Here is a 24,510-nt window from a genome sequence, read left to right on the forward strand (position 1 = left end):
GCGAACAGTCCACTAAGTTGCTAGAGTCGTAAACACGGTCCTCTGGTTCCGGATTAATGCAGAAAATATTAACTTTATGATATATTGTAATATATGCAATATTTATGTGTTGGAAATGCGTTAACCTATACATTAGTCAGTATTTTGATGGCAACAGATGACTTGACGTGGGAAAGCAGAGACGCCATTGTTTGTATTGAAGAGTACAGAACAACGGTGCTGCAATCAGGCAGGGAAATAATTCAACACGGTTTGATGTTTTGTGATTTATGATATCTCTGACTGTTGTTGTATATTAAAGTTCCAATGAAGCATGTTTATCAACTAATCTTCAATTAAAGTACAAATACATCTTAATCTTTCAAATGGAGAAATTAACATAAAATATAATAGTCTTCATACTGAAATCTATTTAAGCTTACTTTCACTGACACAGTGTTAACAGAAGAACCTAAAGATATCCACTTGAATGTCCAATAGTTGTTTTCTAGATTTTTCAACGAATTTCATTTTACCATTTTACAATCTAGAATAACTATCAGCTGTCACAGTATCACCAGCGTTGAGCCAATAGCAAGAAAGCCAATATACTTATGTATATAGTCCTGTGGACGATACTCCTACAAATACTTCAGATGCCAGAGCTTGAAGGCACTGGAGTGAAACTCCGTATGACTGCAACTCAGTCCACCTGTCCGCCACCTTATTAAATGACAATAAGTCACCGTGTCTGGATTGCGGTGTTAGTGAGTCATTGGACAGAGCAAGCCTGACTGGATTGCCTCAGAGAGGCATTCTGCTTTTCCCAGCAGTGTGACTCCTATATATATTGGTAGCCGCAATCACCTGACTGGCTCAGACGTCATCAGTAGCCCACAGCCCGCGATGTTCAAAACAGCACTACCGCACATGTTTACATTACTCTGAAGCCGAGCTTAACCAACCAGAGATGATTTGTTGTAAAATGGTGCAGAAATTAATTACAGTACCGTAAAGTATCATTTTCCATACTCTTTTTAAATACGGGAAGAAGGAAATTACGTCATAGTGTGAAATAAAGGTAATCCTCATTACCATTTACATTTTTCCCCATTTCTGCTTCCATGCAATGTATATCAGTTACTAGAAAGTAACAATTATAATTTTATTTCAAGAAGTAATTACAGCATATTTAAGAGCATTTTTACTGGACAAAATCCTGGTACTCCAGCATGTCTTAAATGAATGACTGTTACACACATAATGTTATTAAGCTGCTGACTTCTCAAGAAACTTAATCATCATTGTTATCATTACAACAGTTTTACTATCTCATGAAAATTTGCCAAATCATTTTTAATAGTATTTTAATTTTTTTAATATATATTAAGGGGTGTAATATTAATGCCTTATGCTGTTTATTTTTCAGATTTATGGAGAATTTACAAACAGAAGTCTTGGAGCTTGAATTTCATGAATTCTCAAAAGGTCAAGATACAATTTCAGAAGTTGATTTTGCAAGGATCCTGCTACGTTACACCTACCTGGATACAGATGAGTAAGATTAATTGAGTAAAAAATAGCTGTACATAATTATAGTATAGTACCAACTACACTCATGTTCATAAAAACCAAAACACCTTAAAAGACTAAAGATAGGAAGTCCATATTCACAGGACATGTGCATTAGTATGTTCTGAAGAAATTATTAACATTTGAACAATGTCGGCCGTCAGGTTCAAGGTCCACATCGATATTTCAGTGCACCACCACCGATTGGTAAAATGTGCCTGCGGCTCTCGTAGTCACTAAAAACTTGAGCAGACATGCAGGATGCCTCGCAGATGTATGCAAGAACCGTACCATCAGATGAGTGAGTTTGAAAGAGGGTGCATTATTGGCATGAGAGAACGTGATGCATCCATCTGGGAAATTGCTGCTCATGTGGGACGAAGTGTGTCGGCAGTGCAACAGGTGTGTTTAGAATGGTTTGCAGAAGGCCGTAGAACATGACGAAATGGGTCTGGTCGCACCACCCAGACCTCCACGAAAAGATCGACACCTCATCCGAATGGCATTGCAGGACAGATCTGCATCTTCCTCAGCTCTGGCGCAACATTGGAACAGTGTAACACATCGTACACTATCAGGAGTGACAGTCCGTCACCGTTTACGGTCTGGGTTACCGGCGTGTCGTCCACTTCACTGCTTAACTTTGACTAAAGTGCATAAACATGCTAGACTGCAGTGGTGTATGGAACAATGTCACTGGGGACAGGAATGGTAGCAGATAGTGTTTTTTGGACAAATCCAGGTTCTGTTTGTTTAAAAATGATGGCCGCATTTTAGTTCGCTGCAGACAGGGAAAGAAGCATCACATTGACTGCATTCACACAAGACATACAGTGCCAACTCAAGGCCTTATGGTTTTGGGTGCTATTGGATATAACTAAAAATCACAGTTGGTGCGTGTCCAGGACAATGTGACCAGTTTGACCTACGTGAATGACATCCTGCGAACCGTAGCCATACCCTTTCTGCACAACACCCCAGACGCCATATTTCAGCAGGACAATGCACGACCACATGTTGCTGCATGAACATGTGCCTTCTTGTTGTCACAGGATATCAGACTGTTGCCCTGGCCTGCCTGATCACTGGACTCGTCGCCAATCTAAAATGTGTGGGATATGGTGAAACGACAGGTGCAGCGCTGGGACCCTGTGCCAACCACCAAAGATGATATGTGGAACCAGGTGAATGCAGCATGGATGGCTATACCCCAGGACACCATTCACACCTTATACTCGTTGGTGCCACTATGCATGGAACGAGTTATCAGTGCCTACTAGGCAACAGGACATATGCTAAACCTAGGTGACTGAAATGCCAATTGTTTCTGCAGAACATACTAATGAACATGTCCTGTGAATATGAATTTCCTATCTCTAGTCTTTCAAGGTGTTCTGTTTTTTATGAGCATTTGTGTATAATTAATGGAATGGAACATACATTTATCACCAGTGTCCATATTACATTCTGATTATTTGTGATGTAGCCCCAGAAACCATGTCACTTAGCTCCAAAATAATTTTTCTTTTGTTTAATTCATTCCTTCAGGATGATGGGTGGCATCTAGCTTTAAAAATATACCAAATAATTTTATCTCACCTCTTCCCCAAACTGCTTATCAGAAAAGAAGACAAAGGGGTTCACACATGAACACAAAAGGGAACATAATTTTGAAAATTTAAAACGTTTTTGTCTCCAGCTGTAAAATGTACATGATTTACTCATTTCCAGATGACGGTAATCGAAGTTCAAAGGAAATTCCAAACCTCTCTGCAGTGTTAATATAGAGTGACGATGTATGACGCTGTGGCTGATGATATGTCCATCGGATGGGCATGTTAAGAATTGAGCACACCCTATGGTTTTATTCGACAGCAGTAGGCTACATACTGACACTGGCACACTCTCCCTGCCTCATTATTATCAACACACCCAGACGTGCAGGTCACCCATGAGTGGTGGTATTGGTGGTGGTTGTTTTTGTTTTAAGAGAAGTACAGTTAGAAAACCATCCTCTCTGAGCAAATTAAGTGGAAACAAAAATAAAACTATTCATGCAATGAGGGAATTTGAAAATGAATAAAAAATGTAAAACAAAAATGATTTTATTAAGCCGATTGTTCACCCAGAGGCCACATCATCATCATCAGGGTCCTTCAAATGACTAAAATGACTATAGAAGTAACGTGTTTTATTATTAACTAAATTTATCAATATAATTATTTACAGTTATTTACAAGTGCACTTGTTTTCCACTTCACACAGTTTGTACTCGTGAACTTGCCAAACACACAGCCCTCCTCACATTTACCTCCTGCTCTGCAACACAGCCTCTTGCAGCACAACGTCGTTCCCAGAGAAGATCACTTCACAACCAACACACCACACTGAACTCTGCATAGCCATCTGGCTGACTCGCTCTTCACTGCCTCACTCTCAGGTGACTTCCTCCTGACTGCCTCGCACTCACTTATGACTGACTTGCATTCCCTCAGGTTTGGACTTTATTTAGGCCTATGGAAATTTCTTGCATTTCCCTGGGCCATATCACTTTTAGTGATGATGATTGTTGCTAGTTTTTAAGGATGGTCACAGATTTTTCTGACACTGATAGTGGTTTAGTTGTGTTGTGTACTGAGCCTTACTTCCAGGTTTGTTAGTATTCCTGTTGGCGCTCATGTGATCTTCAGACAACAGATGTGCACAGTGCTGTCATCATTGTATAGAGGCAATAAGCATATCGTGCCACAGTGGTATTCAAAATAATTTTGAATGACAAGGAGAGTTTGAGGATGGCTGCATTGTCAGACTAAGAAATGGCTACCAACTGTACTAAAAACACAGTTTACCTAGCATATGGCTAATACAGGTGTATCTTAGGAAATATGTTCTTGTGAGATGCAATGTAAATTATACATAGAAATTAACAATGGCCAATTAACCCAATTAGAAAGGATTCTTGTTCTTTATAACTGAATATCAAGGTTCCTAACCTACCACACAGCTTCAGGAGATACAATTAAAATTTTCATACTTTGATATTCCCTGGGTGTGAAAAAGGGAACATATCTGTGCACATGCCTTCTTCCGTGTCTAGCCTAAGTTATTACAAGATATTAGAATCATTCCGTATTGACGGTTTTCACTTTACAAAGGTGAAAAATCTAGCCTAAGTGTTATCCCATGCAGCAGAGTCGGCTCTTCTGCACATTTGTCTCAATTTTGAACGGTCTGCAATGTCTTCCTTGTTGACAATGGCCACTCACATCTTCCTAAATTTGATCACGCCATTGTTTCTTGGATCACCCGCTGTGCCATGTTGTAGTGCTCTTTTTGCCACTTTGTTCTCGCTACTCTGTAGTACGTGCCCGTACCATTTTAGTGAACTTCCTGCAATTATTCAGGTGTTGGTATGATGGCAAGAATCTTTCTTACTTCGACATTGGTGATTTTGATATAGAAGTTGATTCCCATTGGGAATATTTATCACCAATAGCAATATAAAAGGTCCATTATTGGACATTATAAATTTTACAGTTAACTCATTCCTGGTTCCCAGTGTTTTGACTCTGTGTGCTAAGTAGGGCTCATCAGTTGGTAAATAGCACACCTATCAGTATGCATGGCTAGTGCATACTGTGGAGGCCACTGCATAGGCTACTTGGAGCCACTGGCAGTGCCAATGCATTATGAGAGACTTTGTCTCATTTTCAAAAATTGATGCCTGCCTGACCATCAGATGATAAAGATGTTGTTTCCCTGTGGGAATCAACATCTTTATCATAAGTGGTATGTTCTGAGCTGTCCCTTGAATAGATGGCATGTATTACATTAGTAGACATATAAGATTTGAATGAAGTTTTTAAAAACTGGATTGCATACGGGCGATAGTGGGTTCGAACTCCACTATCGGCAGCCCTGGAATGGGTTTTCTGTGGTTTCCCATTTTCACACCAGGTAGATGCTGGAGATATACCTTACTTAAGGCCATGGTCACTTCCTTCCTAGCCCTTTCCTATCCCATCGTTGCCATAAAACCTATCTGTTGATAAACTTAACCATATTAGGTATTTGTATTTGTTCCTGTATTGACTTGGTCTAAAGCTATTTAGAACTAGCTGTAGTACCTGGCATTGCCTGAATAGTTTTTGAATGTTTACCTTTCAGATTTGTATTGCCTGTTAATTATGTGTGAATTTTTGTAGAATTCCTTATTGAGACGTTGATTGATATTTTACGATCTATAATGTAGTTTTAGAGTTATTTATGTGCATTTTATTTCAAGTTTTACATTATTTTATTTTCAAGTAAAACTTTGTCCTTGTGGAAGCCTGAATTGACTGGGATATATTTGATCCTTTCAAAATATAAGTATGTATGTATGTATTTATCCATCATGCTATAGATATGGTGTACACAATTTCAAATGTCATTAAGACTATCACTAATCAGCCTTGCGACCCCAAAAATTGTGAATTCAACACTAATCTTGGTCATTGCAGACTATTTACTTTTCACCTCATCTCAGCGGAGGTAGAAATTTCTTATCTCCATAGTATTTTTCTTGTTTTTTCCAGATAGTAAGTCATATGTGTATCAAGTTTGGTTGAGAGTTATGCTGGAACATATATCCATAATCCTGATCATTTTGGGTGTTTTCTGTCTCATCACTTCACTCTCCATGCCAATGAGATTACATTTGGAATGTCAGTGTTCATCCCAACAATCCTGGAAAATATGGGCTTGAAAATAATATACATCATTTTCAATTACTCTTGCTTAGTGATGTCTCACATCCTTAGTAAATTTTTCTAGATATTATTTCAAATGTGTGCCCAAGTTAGGTTGTGAAATATGCTGGAACACACATACATACATTCTTTTTCTTTTCAACCCCCATGCTTATGGGGGACTGAACTTTGACTTAAACGGTAATTAGAGTGTCACTATTCATCTCGACAACCCCAATAAATATGGATTCAACACTAATATAGGTTGTTCTCAATTATTTTTACATTGAACTCCCACCCCTAGGGGTGCTAGGGTGTGTAACCCCCATAGTATTTGTTTCCAGATAGTAAGTCATATGTGAACCAAGTTTGGTTAAGAGATATACCAGTACATACCCACATACATCCATAATCTTGATTACTTTTACATTAATTTTCACCCCTTCTGAACCTCCATTCCCACTGCGGCTGAAGTATGACTTATCCAGCATCCAGAGTGTCACAGTTCAACTCGGCAACATCGAAAACTATGGATTCAACATTTATGTCAGTCTCTTTTGATTATTTTTATATTTCACCCATCCCCTATGGGTGCATAGTGTGTTTTACCCCCACAGTAACTTTTCAGATAGTAAGTCATTAGCCGGGCTGAGTGGCTCAGATGGTTGAGGTGCTGGCCTTCTGATCCCAGCTTGGCAGGTTCGATCCTTATTCAGTCCGGTGGTATTTGAAGGTGCTCAGATACGTCAACCTCGTGTCGGTAGATTTACTGGCATGTAAAAGGAACTCCTGCGGGACTAAATTCAGGCGCCTCGCCCGTCTCCGAAAACCATAGAAGTAGTTAGTGGGCCGTAAATCAAAATAACATTATTATTATTAGTAAGTCATTAGTGTACCAAGTACAGTTGAGAATTATTCTGGAACATACACGACATACATCTGTAATCTCAGTAATTTTGGATATTTTCTCTTTCACCCTTTCTCAACCCCCCCATGCTGATGGGGACTGAACTTAAACGACAACTAAATTGCCAGTATGCATCTCAGAGACTCAGAAACTATGGATTCTACATTAATATTGGTTGTTTTCTATAATATTTTATTTCACCCCCCTTTCTACTGCCCATTAGGGGTGTCTTAGCTCAGTTTTCTTTCCCAAACAATAAGTCATATGTATACTATGTTTGGTTGAGGGCTATGCTGGAACATGAACATGTATATCCATAATCTTGGTCATTTTCAGCATTCTTCTTCACCCCTTCTAATCCCCATCCCAATTGGGAATGAACTTTGACTTAAATGGCATCCAGAGTGTCACAGTTCATCTTAACTACCCCAAAAACTATGGATCCAACACTAATATTGGTCATTTCCAGATATTTTTATATTTCACCCCATTCCTTTAGCTTGGCTATTCTTATTGCTCCTACAGTAATTTTTCCAGACAATAAGTTATATGAGCGTCAAGTTTTGTTAAGTGTTATGCTAGAACAGATGCACATTCATCCATAATCTCTTGTCATTTCTGGCATTTCCTTTTTTCATTCCTTCTCACACCCTGTGGCGATGGGGACTGAACTTGAACTTAAACAACATCCGAAGAGTCACTATTCATATCAGTGACCCCAAAAACTATGGATTCTATATTAATATTGGTCATTTTGTGTTATTTTTATATTTCACCTGTTCTACCTCCACTCCTAGGGATGCTAAGGGTGTCTTACCCTCAAAGTACTTTCTTCAGATAAAAGTCATAAGTGTACAAAGTTTGGTTGAAATTGCTCCAGTGGTTTAGGAGAAAATGTTGAAATTATACTCATACTTTTATATTAAGAGGCGTGCTTTTCAAGTACGGGCCGTTTGAAAATAACTACACAACGAAAGATGATTTTCGAACACCACATTTATTTGCAAATTCTACATACTTTACTCTATTTTTCAACATAGCCGCCAAGTTTGTTCAAACACTTATCATACCAACTTGCCGCCTACTCCAATAACCAATCACGGCCGTGAGGAAAGGCATTTGAGAGAGCTGTTATTGTGAAGCGTCTGTCCTCACGGATCTTCACTTCAACTGAAGCTACCAAATCGTCTGTGATCAGACATGGGCAACCGTAGCGGGCCTCATCATGGACGTTATCACGGCTATCTTTGAAGTCTCGTACCCACTTACGCACTTTGCCTTCACTCATAGCATGAGCACTGTTCACTTCATAAATCTGTTAGTGAATGTCTGCAGCAGACAGGTTCCTTGCCGACAAAAACCGTATCACTGACTGCACCTCGCACGGGTGGGCGAGTCGATAATCTTGAATATTTGTGGAAACACAGAACAGAACTGAACCATACAGATTAGCAACAGAGCTGCAACTGAGCACCGTTGTTCCTGAGGCATGCCGGCACACGATGCACATGCTCGTTGCAATGAACGCGCAAACTACTAATGTCTACAACAAAACAGCTCTTACTTAAAAATATATTATATTATATTATATTATATTATATTATATTATATTATATTATATTATATTATATTATATTATATTATATTATATATTATAAAGAGATAACTCATGATATTCCGCTGTTGATATTCTGCATTTTTTACAGTTTCTTAAATATTTGTTCACATCTAATGCACAGCTACATTCTTCAAACTTGGCAGAACTATCAAAGATGGTCCTATTGACATGAAATTACATCTTGATCATGGCATGTTGCATTGCTATTACCAAATAACCGGCACAGTCATAAACCTCCTAGCAAGAAAGGTACTTCACAAAACGGCATGTTCCCATTCTCCTATATACAGCATTTCTCGCTGGACTATCATGATACAGCTTTTGTTGCTGTCGCTTAGCGACAATCTATCAAGTCGATCCAATCTTGGTGCGGCTTTGCAGTTAAATTAATTACATAAAATTACTCATCATAAAAAACTACCTGTCGGATTTTGTCAAACCATTTCCTGAATGGTCTCAGGAGAAATACGAACAAATTGTTAAATTTTCAATGAAATCGGTCCAGTAGTTTTATAGTCCATACAAGACAAATACATCACCAACACACACACACACACGTCCGACCCCGTGGTGTAGGGCGCAACGCGTCCGCCTGTCACCCGGCGGCCCCGGGTTCGATTCTTGGCCGGGTTAGGAGTTTTTAGTTATAAATGATTAATATCCCTGGCCTGGGGACTGGGTGTTTGTGTCGTTTTTAATGTTCCTTTCCTCACATTCAACACTCTACACTTCCACAATTCCAATTACACGCAGGTTCATATCATATGATGCAAGTAGTGGCAAAAGATCCACAGAGGTCGACGCTACGAACAAATATTTTAAAAAAACACACACACATAGTTTCACTTTTATATATATAGATAGTATGTGCTTGGCCCACCTTGTCAATACACTTTTAACATTGAAAATCATTTATTCAAACACGTTTTGAGAATATAATACATTTCCTTCATCAGTGAATGTTGAAGTCCAACTTATTTACAAATATCAAAGAATGAAAACAATATAACACTTGGTTTTGTTTAACCAAAAATTTAATAATAATAATAATAATAATAATAATAATAATGCTATTTGCTTTACGTCCCACTAACTACTCTTTTACGGTTTTAGGAGAAGCCGAGGTGCCGGAATTTTGTCCCGCAGGAGTTCTTTTACGTGCCAGTAAATCTACCGACACGAGGCTGACGTATTTGAGCACCTTCAAATACCACCGGACTGAGCCAGGATCGAACCTGCCAAGTTGGGGTCAGAAGGCCAGCGCCTCAACCGTCTGAGCCACTTAGCCCGGCACCAAAAATTTAAAGAACTATTATATCATAATTCACCATATCAATTAATAAAACCAGGCGAGTTGGCCGTGCGGTTAGGAGCGCACAGCTGTGAGCTTGCATCCGGGAGATAGTGGGTTCAAACCGCACTGTCAGCAGCCCTGAAGATGGTTTTCCGTGGTTTCCCATTTTCACACCAGGCAAATGCTGCAGCTGTACCTTAATTCAGGCCACAGCCGCTTCCTTCCCACTGCTAGGCCTTTCCTGTACCATCATCGCCAAAAGACCTGTCTGTGTCAGTGCAACGTAAAGCAAAAAAAAAAAAAAAAAAAATCAATGAATAAACAAACTTTCATGGTATGTTAGGAAAATTATTAATACATATTTTAATTTTAGATGATGTTGAATGAGAATCACTTCCTAAATAAATTTTAGATCTTTAAGTTCCCAAAACATGTTTGAATAAATTATTTTCAACAATAAAAGTATATTGAAAAGGTGGACCAAGCATATACTATTTTAAATAGATTTTTAACAGCATAAGACCTATCTGTGTCGGTGCAACGTAAAACAAATAATTAAAAAATTTAAAACAGGAAGAGTCATAATATAGCTGTCAACTTGCATTCAGAGGATAGTGGCTTTGAACCCCACTGTCAGAAGCCCTGAAGAATGAAGATAGTTTTTCATGGTTTCCTGTTTTCACACCAGGCTATACCTTAACTGAGATCATGATCACTTCTTCCCAATCCTTGCACTTTCCTATTCCATCATCGCCATAAGACCTATCTGTGTCAATGTAATGTAAAGCATATTGTAAAAAAGTTGGAATTCAAGAGGACAAACTGGGGCAAATATTAATTAATAGGAAGAGAAATTAAGGATTGGAATAATTTACCAAGGGAGATGTTTGATAAATTGTCAGATTTCTCTAAAATCATTTAAGAAAAGATAAGGGATCTGTCATCTGGGTAACAAGCCTTAAATGCCTATCAGTGGTCGGTCGGTCGTAGCCATGGGACTTCCAGTTTTATGCAGAATTCAGAATGTAAGGAGACTTTTTATATAAAAATTTCCACATGTATTGAATGGGGTTCAAACCTTAGCTGTCTTGGTAATAAGATAATGATAATGCCACTCAGCTATCTTGTCTCTTTCTTCCTTTATTTGTTTGAATCTTTTTGCTCATACTGATGTATTATGCTGTCAAATTTTGTAATACTGTCTCTGTAAATGCTAGGTTATATAACCTTTTGGAGTCCATCAGTATGTTTATATGTTCCTTTTTCCTCTGTGGTCATTTTGTACATTTACTGTTATTATCCCTGTTTTACAGATATGATATGTACCTGGCTCGCCTGTTGACTCGCATCAAAGAGGAGAAAGGAATTACTTTTGAAGAGTTTCAAGCTTTCTGTCAGTTTCTGAATAATTTAGAAGATTTCACCATAGCCATGAGAATGTACACGTTAGCAGACCATCCTATTTCAAAGGGTAAGAAGAATAAAATCTAGTATGTGTTGACCTTTTAAGATTCTCATTTTACTGAAGCCTGTCAACAATGTTCCATTTCACCAAGTGATGACACTGAACTGAGCAAGTGACTGCGCAGTTCGGTCAACTTGAATTTGGGAGATGGTGGTTTCAAACCCGACTGTTGGCAGCCCTGAAGAGGATTTTCCATGGTTTTTCATGATTTCCCATTGTTTCCCATTTTCCACACCAGGCAAATGCTAGAGATGTACTTTAATTCAAGCCACAGTTGCTTCTTTCCAACTCCTACCCCTTTCCTATCCTGTCGTCGCCATAAGACCTATCTGTGTTGGTGCGACATAAAGCAAATTGTAAATTACATTGGACCATGTGATACTTGGATTGCATTGTGAATGTAAAGAAATACTTTAACGATAGCTTTTGCATCATTCACTAAATGAAAGATTTTACACTCTGTGGAAAAGAAATGACTAGAATTAGAGTCATAATAAACTGCATTTTTGTAGTTTATACCTAGGATGAATATTACGAGGCATGTTTTTTAAGTAAGGGCCCTTTTATTGTAGACACTAGACGCGCGCATCGCAACAAGCACGTGCGTCGTATGCCAGCATGCCTCTGGAACAACGGTGCTTAGTTGCAGATCTGTTGCAAAACTGTACAGTTCTGTTTTGTGCTTGCTCAAATGTTCAAGATTATCCACTCAACCGCCCCGTGTGAGGTTTGGTCAGTGATACTTTTTTTGTCGGCAAGGAATGAGACTTCAAAGATGGCCGTGACAACGTCCATGATGAGGCCCGCTCCGGTCACCCATCTCTGATCACAGATGATTTGGTGGCTTCAGTTGAAGTGAAGATTCGTGAGGACAGACACTTCACAATAACAGCACTCTCTCAAACGCCTTTCCTGGCACGTCTAGGTCAGTTCTTAACAAAATTGTTTCTGAAAACATAAACTTTGGGAAACTGTGCTCCCGTTGGGTCCCTGAACTCCTAACAGAGGACCACAAAAACAAAAGATTTGAGTGTTCGATGACGTTTTTGACTCGTTATGCCAAAGAAGGTGACAACATTTTGAGTCAGATCGTAACAGGAGATGAAACGTGGGTTTTACATATCACGTCCAAATCGAAGCAACAGAGCATGGAATGGAGACACACACATTCAGGCCAAACAGACTCTGTCCCAGCGCAAGATCATGAAAACGGCCGTGAACTCTTGGTTATCAGAGCAGGCAGAAAGTTTCTATGAAGAGGGTATTCAAAACTTAGTTGTAAGGTATGATAAATGTTTAAACAAACTTAGTGGCTATGTTGAAAAATAGAGTAAAGTATGTAGAATCTGCAAACATATATGGTGTTTGAAAATCATCTTTCGTTGTGTAGTTATTTTCAAACGGCCCTTACTCGAAAAGCATGCCTCGTATAAGTTTGTTATATTTTAGAGCTTATTATTATCATCCCAGTTGCTTTTTTTCTATTATCTGATTATCCACCATCATTTTACACCATACAGGGTCCTGATAAGTTGTCTTCTGTGAAGAAATATTCAAGTTAAAATTTCTTCACCATTTCATATAATAATCACTGCAAGTCATCTTCATTTCGTCTGACTCATTGGCTGAATGGTCAGCGTACTGGCCTTCGGTTCAGAGGGTCCCAGGTTTGATTCCCGGCCGGGTCGGAGATTTTAACCTTCATTGGTTAATTCCAGCGGCTCGGGGGCTGGGTGTTTGTGTTGTCCCCAACATCCCTGCAACTCACACACCACACATAACACTATCCTCCACCACAATGACACGCAGTTGCCTACACAGGCAGATGCCGTCCACCCTCATCGGAGGGTCTGCCTTACAGGAGCTGCACCCGGCTAGAAATAGCCACACAAAATGATTAATATTATTATTATCTTCATTTCTTGGAGTTAACTCTGCATCATCTGCATAACATACACAGTACATCCATAAGTACTGTAGGTAAAGTCTAAACGCGCTGTAGTGTGGTAATTGCAGTGGCATGCGGTGAATACATTCGTTACCCCAGCTGAAAAAACGTTTTTTAAATATAAGCAATCTTAGCCCCACTACACACTCTAAAGTAATCATTACTATTTTTAAGGCTGCATTTTTCGTGGAAAGGTCTACCTGACAAAAGGTTTTTCAAGAATATTTTCAACCACACACACATACATATTTCCAAATTGATATTCACGGCAGTGATGATACCATCATAACTTAATATACAGCACCTTTTACACAAGTACTTACAGTTTCACCCAGTGACGCTTCGTGATAGTACCGTACAGTCATGGTTTTCACAAAAATACACTGGGACTATTATTTTTTTAACTTAAAAAGTCTAATCTAAACTGAATCAGCAAAATTTAACTGGAATTTTACCGTCGCCAAAGTTTCATAGTTTCATTTGTTTACTGAGTGTACGTGCATCAACGACAAAGGAGGGAAAATATTCGTCACGGCGTGTAACACACGTTATATTAATGAAGAATGCCACCGAACTCATGAAACCTTCACCTATAATCCAAGAGGAACACTACAAAAATTCACTATATACCACCATCACAGAAAACCAAATACAACATTCTTGTACTTCACGCTTAGCTCTGTGTTCATGCTGGGCAACCTAAATATTTTTCTGCGGCTATCGGAACACATACTCTATATGTGCCATCAATGAATTCCTCGGAAAAACTGTATACATGCCGAAATCCAAGAATAAAATATATTCCTTTATATTACAATTGATTTCATATACTGGCTCTATTTTCATTAGCAAGAACATGTGCAAGTGGCTATACTGTTAAGATGTTGAGCAGTCTCTAGTGTGTAGCGCTGAAGACTTCGAGTGTCAAATATTAAAACTAACATTACCTTACCTAAGCTAGCTGGCTTGTCGTCGTAAATTGCTGTCGGAGGGAGGGGCCACAGCCCAGCTGTGCTCCCAAGACAAGGAAGCTTCAAGTACATGCATCTACCAAGTGACTTAAATTTCGCTGGGGTAGCTCTCTTTTGCGCTGGAAGGGAAACCGAGCTCGCTGGAGAAGCTGAACTGCGGTAGTGCGAGTGGATTGTCGAGACAGCTGTACTTGGCTTGGCTTAGATGTTCACAGTTTTTTAAACTTTATAAAAAGTGTTCTAAGGAATAATTAGAAAATGTTAATACAAAGTACTTTACCCCAACAGCGCTGGGCTAGATGGAATTCACTGCATGCCACTGGGTAATTGTGAATGAAAAAGCGTTGCCCACAAGGTCACCTTCACGACTCTGCCAGTAACCGGCTTGCAGTGTGCCAACAGCAGGCAGCAGTGAAAGATGGAATGGGGAGTGTATGAGAATTGTATCACTGTATTGGCGTTATTTCATTGTGGAAAGCGAGCTAAGGAAATTTTTTCTTCACTGAAATCTCTCAGTATCAATGAATGATACGTGTTCCGGCCAATAGCATGGTTTAAACAGATGGGTGGAACTGTTGATCACATCAGATTGGGCCGTTCTAGGTGTGTACACAGAAAAGAAGTTGTGAATGCTGTTCGTGTAAGGATTCGTCACAATCCTTTACGTAAACAAACAATTTTGTCTTGTGAAATGAATATATCTCCATGAACTATGTCACGTATTTTGAAGGATGATTTACGTGTTAATGCATACAAAAGATAAAAACGACATTTACTAACTGAAAAATTAAAGGAGATATGCCGGGTTCAATCCCAGGCTTTGTTAATGACGTATGGGGAGAGCCACTTATAGTTATGAATTTCATTAGGTTCCGTATTGAAGTGGGAGGACAGTAAATGAAAATTCTTTCAAGGTCCACCTATTTTGTTTCTAGATTCCTTATAATTTAGAAGTTACTGCCATTTTAGTGAAAGCAGAGAATGTCATTATATTGAATAGATGGACCTTGAAAAGATTTTAATTTACTAGTATCGTGACATACTATTCACAGATGAAAAAATATTCAATGTGTAAAAGGCACTTAACAAGCAAAACGATTGTGTGTATGCATGGTCCTCCAGGGAACCAAGAGAGAAAATTCCATGTGTGCAGTGTGGACATCACTCTGCTTCTGACATGGTATAGTGGATGGCTTCCTGGCGGGGAGCATCGGAGGTGTATTTTTGCGAAAGTGGAGTAAAGACTTCCATAGCTATCTACCAGACAGTGTTGGAAAAGGTGATACTACATATCAATTCGAAGCTGTTTGAAGGGAAATTGTGGCTTTCTCAGCAGGATAGCACTCCTGCACACAAAGCAAAAACAACACAGCAGTGATTGGCAACCAATGTCCTATGGCTTCTGTTGACAGGCCTAGTGGAAGTCCGGACCTCAATCCATTGGATCATTATCAGTGGCAGAAACTCGAGGCAATAGCATGTCAAAATTGGCACCACAATATTGAGATTTTTAAAAAATCAATCATGTGGGCTGTCAAAAGAAATTCCACTGGACACGATTTGTGCAGCTATCGATGAGTGCCTCAACATCTTTGCTGCTGTGTTGCTGCATATAGTGATCAGTTTGAATAAGAGTTTGTTCATTTGGTAGCATTTTTTGTGCTTTTTCAACATTATATTAATGGGTTTGCCTAGTTTTATTTAGTAGTTATATATGTTGAAAGTACTGACAGAACTTATGACAGTACTGTGTATAATATTGATATTATATTTGTCACCCTATGTCCATTTTTTTTCTATATTCCTTATAATTTAGAAGTTACTGCCATTTTAGTGAAAGCAGAGAAGTTGACGAAATAGTTCAGGAAATACAATGTTCAAGCGTAACTTACTTCTCTGACGACTTCAAAGAGTGTGGGAAATAATTCAATGTTGTTCTCCCCATAATGTGAGTTTGACTAAGTACAGATAATTCTGTTGTGTGTACCACGGGATACAACAATCGTGCAACTGATACAATGTCGACACGACACACTCGGAGAGACTGATTGACTGAGACTGTCTGACTGCGTGAGACTGACCGAGAGACTATCTTGGGATGGGCTGTGGGGTCTCTTTTATGGCAAGTACACCCCATGTGGATTTACGCGGCGCCCTCCGGGGTTATACCACGCTGAGATTCATGCGTGCTCGGGATATTTTTCCCTCGAAAAATTATCTCTGTTCCACTTGTAACTTGCAGAATTTCAGAACTTGTACTAGAATCCCAATATTGCTGACAGTCCTTCCACTAGTGTTTTATCACCAGTTGATCGTAGGTTTCATCACGAATCAAAATGCGTTGGTGGTACCATATCATCTAAGCGATGCACTGCACTTTGGTGTAAAATGTCTGCCGGTGGATTGTACCCCGGGATATCCATTACCACTATGCACTTTTTCAAATAATGTCATAGAACATTACTTTAATTACTAAAATTGCACTGAAAATATGTTAATTTTGACTGCTTTCAGGAGCACTAAGAATGTGTGTTAATATTTGTCAGATGTCGATGATCAACTAAATTATTTTGAGCGCCAGAAATGAAAGAACATTTTTACACTCTGTGATTGGCTGAGTATCGCCTCAGGATATGCGATTTTCGTCTGTTCGGAACAAACCATCTCTGTCCGAGGGAGGTCTGTCATCACTCCATCTCACTCGCACAAAACGTGGTCTCTCTCTATTTCTGCCGCCATTGTTCAGTTACTGGGTGCAGTTTTATGACGGTAGTGTCCTGGTACCTGTGAGAAAGCACTGACTCAGGCACTTAGCTATCGGCTTGAAGTTTTATTTGAGGGTAGGCGAGTGCAATTATTTTCGCTGCACCCTGGAATGTGCCTTAAGCTTGGTGACAGGGCTCGACTCTCTGTCGCCAACTTTTATGAGACTTGCCATGCCGCCTGCCGAAATATCTACTGCAGTGGCTGTCTCATATGCTCTAATATCGAATAAAATAATTCATTATTTAATACTAATTCGGCATATGGGTGCAATATATATGTCAGCAATTTTATAGTTAGCACTTGTTTTTAATAGACACAATATAGTCTTATTGACTGGTTTTAAATTGTAAAAATTAGTTTTTATCTATGTAATATTAGATCTTATGGAACATTTTTTATTATATGAACCAGGTACAGGGCCCTGACCTATCTTTGGTTGAAGTCCTTTTCTAGCTGGTGATGCTTACTAAGTATAAGTGAAACATGTCCTACTTCTAACATCTGTATAATGGTTATACCCTAAATATAAGAATTGTTATGTATTGGAAAGGTGGTTTAATTAATGTTGTAATATTCTGAAATCCAATACTGTTTATAATGAAATTCATAACTTGCAATGTTTGACACAATCGAATGCTAGGGCATGATCAATGAAACAGATATATACATCTTTAGATCGTTCTCTTACAACTTTGTAGAAGTATCTTCAGGCAGAACAATGTATTATCTTTAGGAACATTTTAAGGACTTGACTCGTGAGACAAATGAGCCAGAACTCCTGCAGGACAAAATTCTAGCATCTCAGCATCTCCAAAAACCATATTATCATTATTATTATTATTATTATTATTATTATTATTATTATTATTATTATTATTATTATTATTATTGTTGTTGTTGTTTTACCGGGAGGTACACCCCAACACCGCTCATTTAAATCTAGCGCCTAAAAGAACTCCTCTACTGGAGATACTGTGAAATTGTAACTAGACCAACTTATAAATTTACTCAGAAGATGCCACCACTAAAATATGATAAAATTTTGTTATTGTGAAGCTTCCTGAACTGACTGTATTTCTACTTGTTTTGTTTGCCATTCATCAAGAAGTTTGGACTTTCTTCCATAGAGGTCACTACAAAAAAACTATGATCATGCACCCTGGTGTGAAGTGAAAGAACTTTTGATTTAAAGAAGTTTTGTATTCATAAGTTTTTTTTTACTAATTGATGTTCATTTATATTTGGGTTGGCAATATTGATCTTTTCTTTCCGCCAGTTTTGAATCTAACCAATCAAGAATTTCTGTGATTAATTTTCTACCAATCACAGTCTTCGTCTTCGATTTTGAGTGTAACTTTTAAATCATCCACTAAAATTGAGAGGGTGTGGCTGGTTTATTCGTGAAAGGTTTCGAACGTTCCCCGAGGGTTTATAAATTGCGGATTTTCACGTCTCTTGGCCATCATCATCTTAGTGAGTGTGTGTGTCAAGCAGGAGGCGGGCGGCGCCTCTTTCATCAGGCAGCAGTACTTCGACAAGGTAATGGCCACATAACATCTTTATTTCTTGCTAGCTCCGCAGCTTAACCTGAGGGAAAGGTCCAAAACATTAACTATGTAATCTAGTGTTCCTAAAAATGTAACTTTATGCCGGCTAATGTAAAACTTCATAAAATCTTTAACTGTAAATTGGGGATAGAGAGTGAAGTACCCTCTCGATCTCCCCTTCATCTTGGTCGAGCTTCCCTTCATCTTGGTTTGAGGTGCCACGTTTTTGTTTCTCCAATGTATTAATGTTATCTTCATGCGTGCTACCTCAGTAGTTTGGAAATAGCCCCTGTTTTGTCGGCCCAGTGCCCTATAGGTTTTTAACCTTTACATTGCTGCGCTCGCAATATTGCGAGCACGGAGAGTGACTGCTGCTCTTCTGCGCCTGTAATATTGCGAACGTGACATTTTTCTGACTTTATCAATGCAATACTCCCAATGTTGACATAAGACGTCATTCAATCTCCGTGGGCAGATACAAGCATCTCTCTGCAGTAGATAGGAGCTTAAAAAATGACAATCTGTTGATTCATTCATGAGTTATTGAGATAAATACAACACTCTGCTTTACAAGCTGCTCTGTGGTATGCCCAGGGTGCAAGCTAGCAGTGAGGCCTGCGTCAGGGATGAGCAAGCTACAGTATGTCAACCGCCAGTAAAGCGCGCGATCTTACCGAATCCGAGGTTTGTAAGAGTGCTATCCACATTAGAATCAGAAGATGAATATTCCGATTTTAGTGATTTCGAGGATAATGATGATAGTGATGACACCGATTATAATGAAAGTAAAATGTAGGCTACCCACAGTTTTGGAATTACCAGTTTTGTACAACCCTTGATCAACTGGTCTGGACCATTTTTTATTTTGATATCAAACCAAGATGTATAGGAATTTTTAATGCATTCTCAGTTTTTTTAACTTGAATAATATTTTACCGTAAAATTTAGATACATTTTTACTCATTTTAGACACCCCTGAAGTTATTGTCTTCAGTTTAGTTATATATCGGTGCTTGGAAGTGAACAGCTAGGACCACCTGTAGCCACTGAAACATGTGAGTTGAGCTTTTTACTGTTATTTTTAATTCGATTTTTGTTCAATTGTTGGCCTTTTATGTGGGACAACCTTGAATTTCCTGCACAACATATAGCTAATTTTGTGTTAGAAAAATCAGTTTAGGACCTTCCATATTTAGTATAAAAATATATGACAAGCAGGCAAGAACCCTCTGGTTTTTCCCATCTTATTTTCGACTTTTATGTATTGAAGTTAATTATTAAAAATAATTCAGCACAGGGCTTTTGCAAAAGAGAACTTATCTCAGCAATGAAAAGGTTAAATTCTGTGGAGCTCTGTCTTCGACTCTATTCAAATTGTACTCAGGCCGTTTATTTAACCTGTTCTTTTTCACTAAGGCCCTGTAGGTTGGGTACTAGATACCGCTGTGTAATAAGATTTCTATTTGTAAATAGTGCCTTATAAGACCAGTGATTATTAGATTTTCATGTTGTGTGGCCTTGAGTACGTTTAGAATACCGAGAGCACCTTAGCTCATTTTCAAATGTTGTAAAAGTGCCTCTGGTAGGCCTCATATTGTAGTTTAAGGAGCTAGTGCTCCATGTATCAGGGGATTTCTGCCCTTGTGTAAATTTGTGAGCTTTGTAAATTTGAGCTAGGAGCTCAAGAATTGTAAAGCTAGGGGCTTGTAGCCCGAGAGTGTTAAAATTCAGAAATCTTGGATTTTTTTAAGTCTTAGTGAAATAATGATATTTCAGGTACAAGTGAAAAGTTGTTAAGTTTGCTGTTTTGCAAAAATATAACCTTCAGTTTAAGTTTTAAATTCTTTTCTTGACGTCGTAGTTAGACCCATACATCCCGGCACCTTCTTTCACCTCTTCTGCTCCACGGGTAACCCCGGAACAATTATTATTATTATTATTATTATTATTATTATTATTATTATTATTATTATTATTATTATTATTATTATTATTATTATTATTATTATTATTATTATTGTTGTTGTTATAATAATAATAATAATAATAATAATAATAATAATAATAATAATAATAATAATAATAATAATAATAAGAAGAAGAAGAAGAAGAAGAAGAAGAAGAAGTTTTAGAGAAGCTCCTACAGCCAAGAATACTCTCAGCAGTTCAGCAAGCTGAGGATTTGTCACCTCCTCAGCATGGCTTTTGGAGAGGACATTCGACAGTTCATGCAGTATTAGAAGTGGTGAACACTGCCAAAAGAGCACAAACGGGCAATCATTATTCCCGTAAAATGGCGCTTCTTGTGACCTTGGATGTGAAGAACGCTTTTAACTCAGCAAGATGGTCGTACATGTTGGAAGCACTTCAAGAAACATTCAAGCTTCCAGAGTATCTCGTGAGAATATCGAAGACTATTTGAAGGATTGCTTACTGCTGTATAATACAGAGGGTGGACAAAAGACTAAACGGATTACCGCTGGTGCAGCACAAGGATCCATCCTTGGCCCAGACCTTTGGAACATTACTTATGATGGCTTACTGCGACTAGAGATGCCTGAAGATACAACACTTATAGGTTATGCTGATGATGTGGTGGTCTTGATAGTGACCCGTGATCTGGAATTGGTGCAACTTAAACTAAATCAACTGATGCGACGGGTAAAGGGATGGATGATTAACCACAGACTAACACTTGCTGATCATAAAACGGAAATTGTTCTTTTGACAAGAAAAAGAATTAAGACCAATGTGTCGTTTTAAGTTGGAGAGATAACCATTGAAACAACTATGAGTGTGAAATATTTAGGCATTACGCTTGATACCAAACTCACATTCTGGCATCATATCCAGTGGATGACAGACAAGGCAACGAAATATATGACCGAACTTAGCCGACTGATGGGCAATATCAAAGGCCCAAGATCCAGCAAACGACGACTTCTGATGTCAACAGTCCAATCAGTACTTCTTTATGGCTCGAGGTATGGGCTGAATCACTGAAGATAGGAAAGTATAGGAGAATTATAGCTGCGGTACAACGAAGAGCAGCGTTGCGAATAGCACGTGCATATCGTACGATATCCGAGCCTGCAATCCTTACCGTAGCTGGAGTAGGGCCTATTGACTTAATTGCTTTTGAATGACAGGAAATCTGGCATACTCGAGGAGAACTTGGACAGAAACATACAAAGAAGTTAGCCCGTAGGTGTCGAATGGAGCGCTGGAAACAGAGACGAGAAAGTGATCCTCGAGGGAAATGGACAAAGTGAATAATACCATGTTTAAATGATTGGATTGAATGGACTCATGGTGAGGTAAATTACTACATTACTCAGCTTCTTACTTCCGTAAATTTTTGCACAAATTGAACATAGCTAGCAGTCCAACATGCATTTACTGTCATGATATAGATGACGTCCTACATACTTTCTTCTTGTGTGATTATTATTATTATTATTATTATTATTATTATTATTATTATTATTATTATTATTATTCAGGGTGGCTAGAAGAATCTTAGAAATAATTCATACTGAGCTATGTAATACATTAGGAGAAAAAACAACTTGTGTAGTCTACAAGCAAGTCATCATAAAATCAAAATTGCTTTGTGTGAAGTTGGGACAGTTCACTAGTAAAGAATGTTGGAGACAGTAGTACATGAAATGTATATATTATTGTGGAGAGATAGGCTAGGAAGAAACCTGAGATATAATATTCAACTGGTGGGAAGTATGAGAAGTGTACTGATGGAATGTATTAGTAGTAATAAAAAGAAATTTAGAGGAAATAAAGAGATGGGGGATGGCTGCATAGAAAGCATACTTCTTGAATAGCTAGTAAGTAAGCAGCTGAAACAAGTACCAAACTTGATTGGACCAGAACGGCATTGGGTTTTATATATTTTTACCTTACATTTTCATTAGAAAATGAAGTCAGATTTCCTACATCAGTAACTATAATTGTATGTAATTATGTTCGTTAATATCAGGCCAACAATAGATAAAAATAAATTCCTGTTATACTTATGTATGTCCCTTAAGATATATTAAACATAATACCTATTTCTCTTTGAATATTTTTTTATAAACTGGCAGTTTAAAAAGTACAGCCTAGAAAGCAATTCTAGAGAATCTTTCACAAATTGCTTTCATCTTTCCGCAACATTGTAACTAAAGTTAAAACAAAAACAATTCCAAATGATGTGATTTGAGTAGTTTTCTCTGCTAACTGTTGTATAAGTCTTCCTGATAAACATGGAAAGTAGAGACTTCAGCAGAATATGTGTATTGTTTCCCCTTTCTTATCTGCTTGTGTTGTTTCATTGTTGCAGACGAGTTCCATCGAGCTGTCAAAATCTGCACAGGAACAAGTTTAAGTCGACATCTGGTACATATTGTCTTCCAGATTTTTGATGAAGATGGTGATGGCCAGCTTAGCTACAGGGAATTCATTGCTATAATGAAAGACCGCTTACATCGAGGTTTTAAGGTGAGTCGTCATGATCGTGATCATCATCCTATTTACTTGAGTGAACTTCATATCTGTAATTTATCACTAATGTACTTGTATATTTGAGGATTTGTTTGTTAATTTACTTTGTCCTGTGGTTTCACTGGGAGAACACACACACTGTATTCTGCAGTGCTGTGGTTCTGTTTGTGATCGCTGGTTGTCGTCGTGATTCACTGGTGTTTTGCGTATCTGTTAGTGTTGCCTACAATTTTGGTATTATTACAGAAATTCCTTCCATAATACTAAGGTGAATTTAGATTCTTAAGTGTTGCCATCTTGTTCATTTTTATTGTACATCTTCAAGATTTCCGAAGAGATACAGTACTCGACACGTAACTCCACCTAGGCGGTAATGACACCAACCTTCAAACTCAATCACATTTCTGTACATTTGTGTGTCATGTCTACTGACCATAAGTAATCCAGTATTGAATTAGATTAAGTTCTGTAATGCTTTCACTTTTACCACCTGTGATATGATCAACACTATTATACTGGGTTGTCTGCAATATTATTTCACCCTTTTACAATAATAATTTTGATTCAGATTAGTTTTAGTATTACAATCACTACTGATCTGCATTTAGGGCAGTCATCCAGGTGGCAGATTCCCAACTCTTGTTTTCTTAGCCTTTTCTTAAATGATTGCAAAGAAATTGGAAATTTATTGAACATCTCCCTTGGTAAGTTATTCTAATCCCTAACTCCCCTTCCTACCAATGCATAGTTGCCCCAATTTGTCCTCTTGAATTCCAAATTTATCTTCGTATTGTGATCTTTCCTTCTTTTAAAGACACCACTCAAACTTATTTGTCTACTAATGTAATTCCACGCCATCTCTCCACTGTCAGCTTGTAACATACCACTTATGATAAAGATATTGATTCCCATAGGGAACCTGAAATATTTGTTCCGAACGAGCAAACTTATAATACCAATATAGTTGGTCCCTTATTGGACATTAAAGTTTTCCAGCTAACTCATTCCTGGTTGCCAGGGTTTTGCCCCAGTGTGCTAAGTTGGGCTCATTAGTTAGTAAATAGCACACCTACCAAGATGCATGAAGTGAGTGAGACCAATGCTATTGAAACTGAGCAAGTTGTCATAACTAGAGATGACATTTTTAATGCAAGTCGGGGAATTTGAATAAACACTGCCCCTGGGAAAGGTGGAGTAAGGTTAAAGTTATTGAAGA

At 38.2% G+C, this 24,510-nt stretch overlaps 1 protein-coding gene across 1 annotated transcript in view; it reads left to right on the forward strand.

Annotated features, from left to right (window-relative positions):
- MICU3 (Mitochondrial calcium uptake 3) overlaps positions 1-24,510 on the forward strand; it is a 93,715-nt gene that overhangs the window by 64,610 nt on the left and 4,595 nt on the right. The window contains exons 9-11 of the mRNA XM_068226851.1: positions 1,409-1,537; positions 11,414-11,571; positions 23,134-23,291. Of these exons, the coding sequence (XP_068082952.1) occupies positions 1,409-1,537; positions 11,414-11,571; positions 23,134-23,291 (445 nt within the window). The remainder of the gene's footprint in view (positions 1-1,408; positions 1,538-11,413; positions 11,572-23,133; positions 23,292-24,510) is intronic.

The sequence above is a fragment of the Anabrus simplex genome, chromosome 3 (genome assembly GCF_040414725.1).
Source record: "Anabrus simplex isolate iqAnaSimp1 chromosome 3, ASM4041472v1, whole genome shotgun sequence".
In the NCBI taxonomy this organism is placed as follows: domain Eukaryota; kingdom Metazoa; phylum Arthropoda; class Insecta; order Orthoptera; family Tettigoniidae; genus Anabrus; species Anabrus simplex.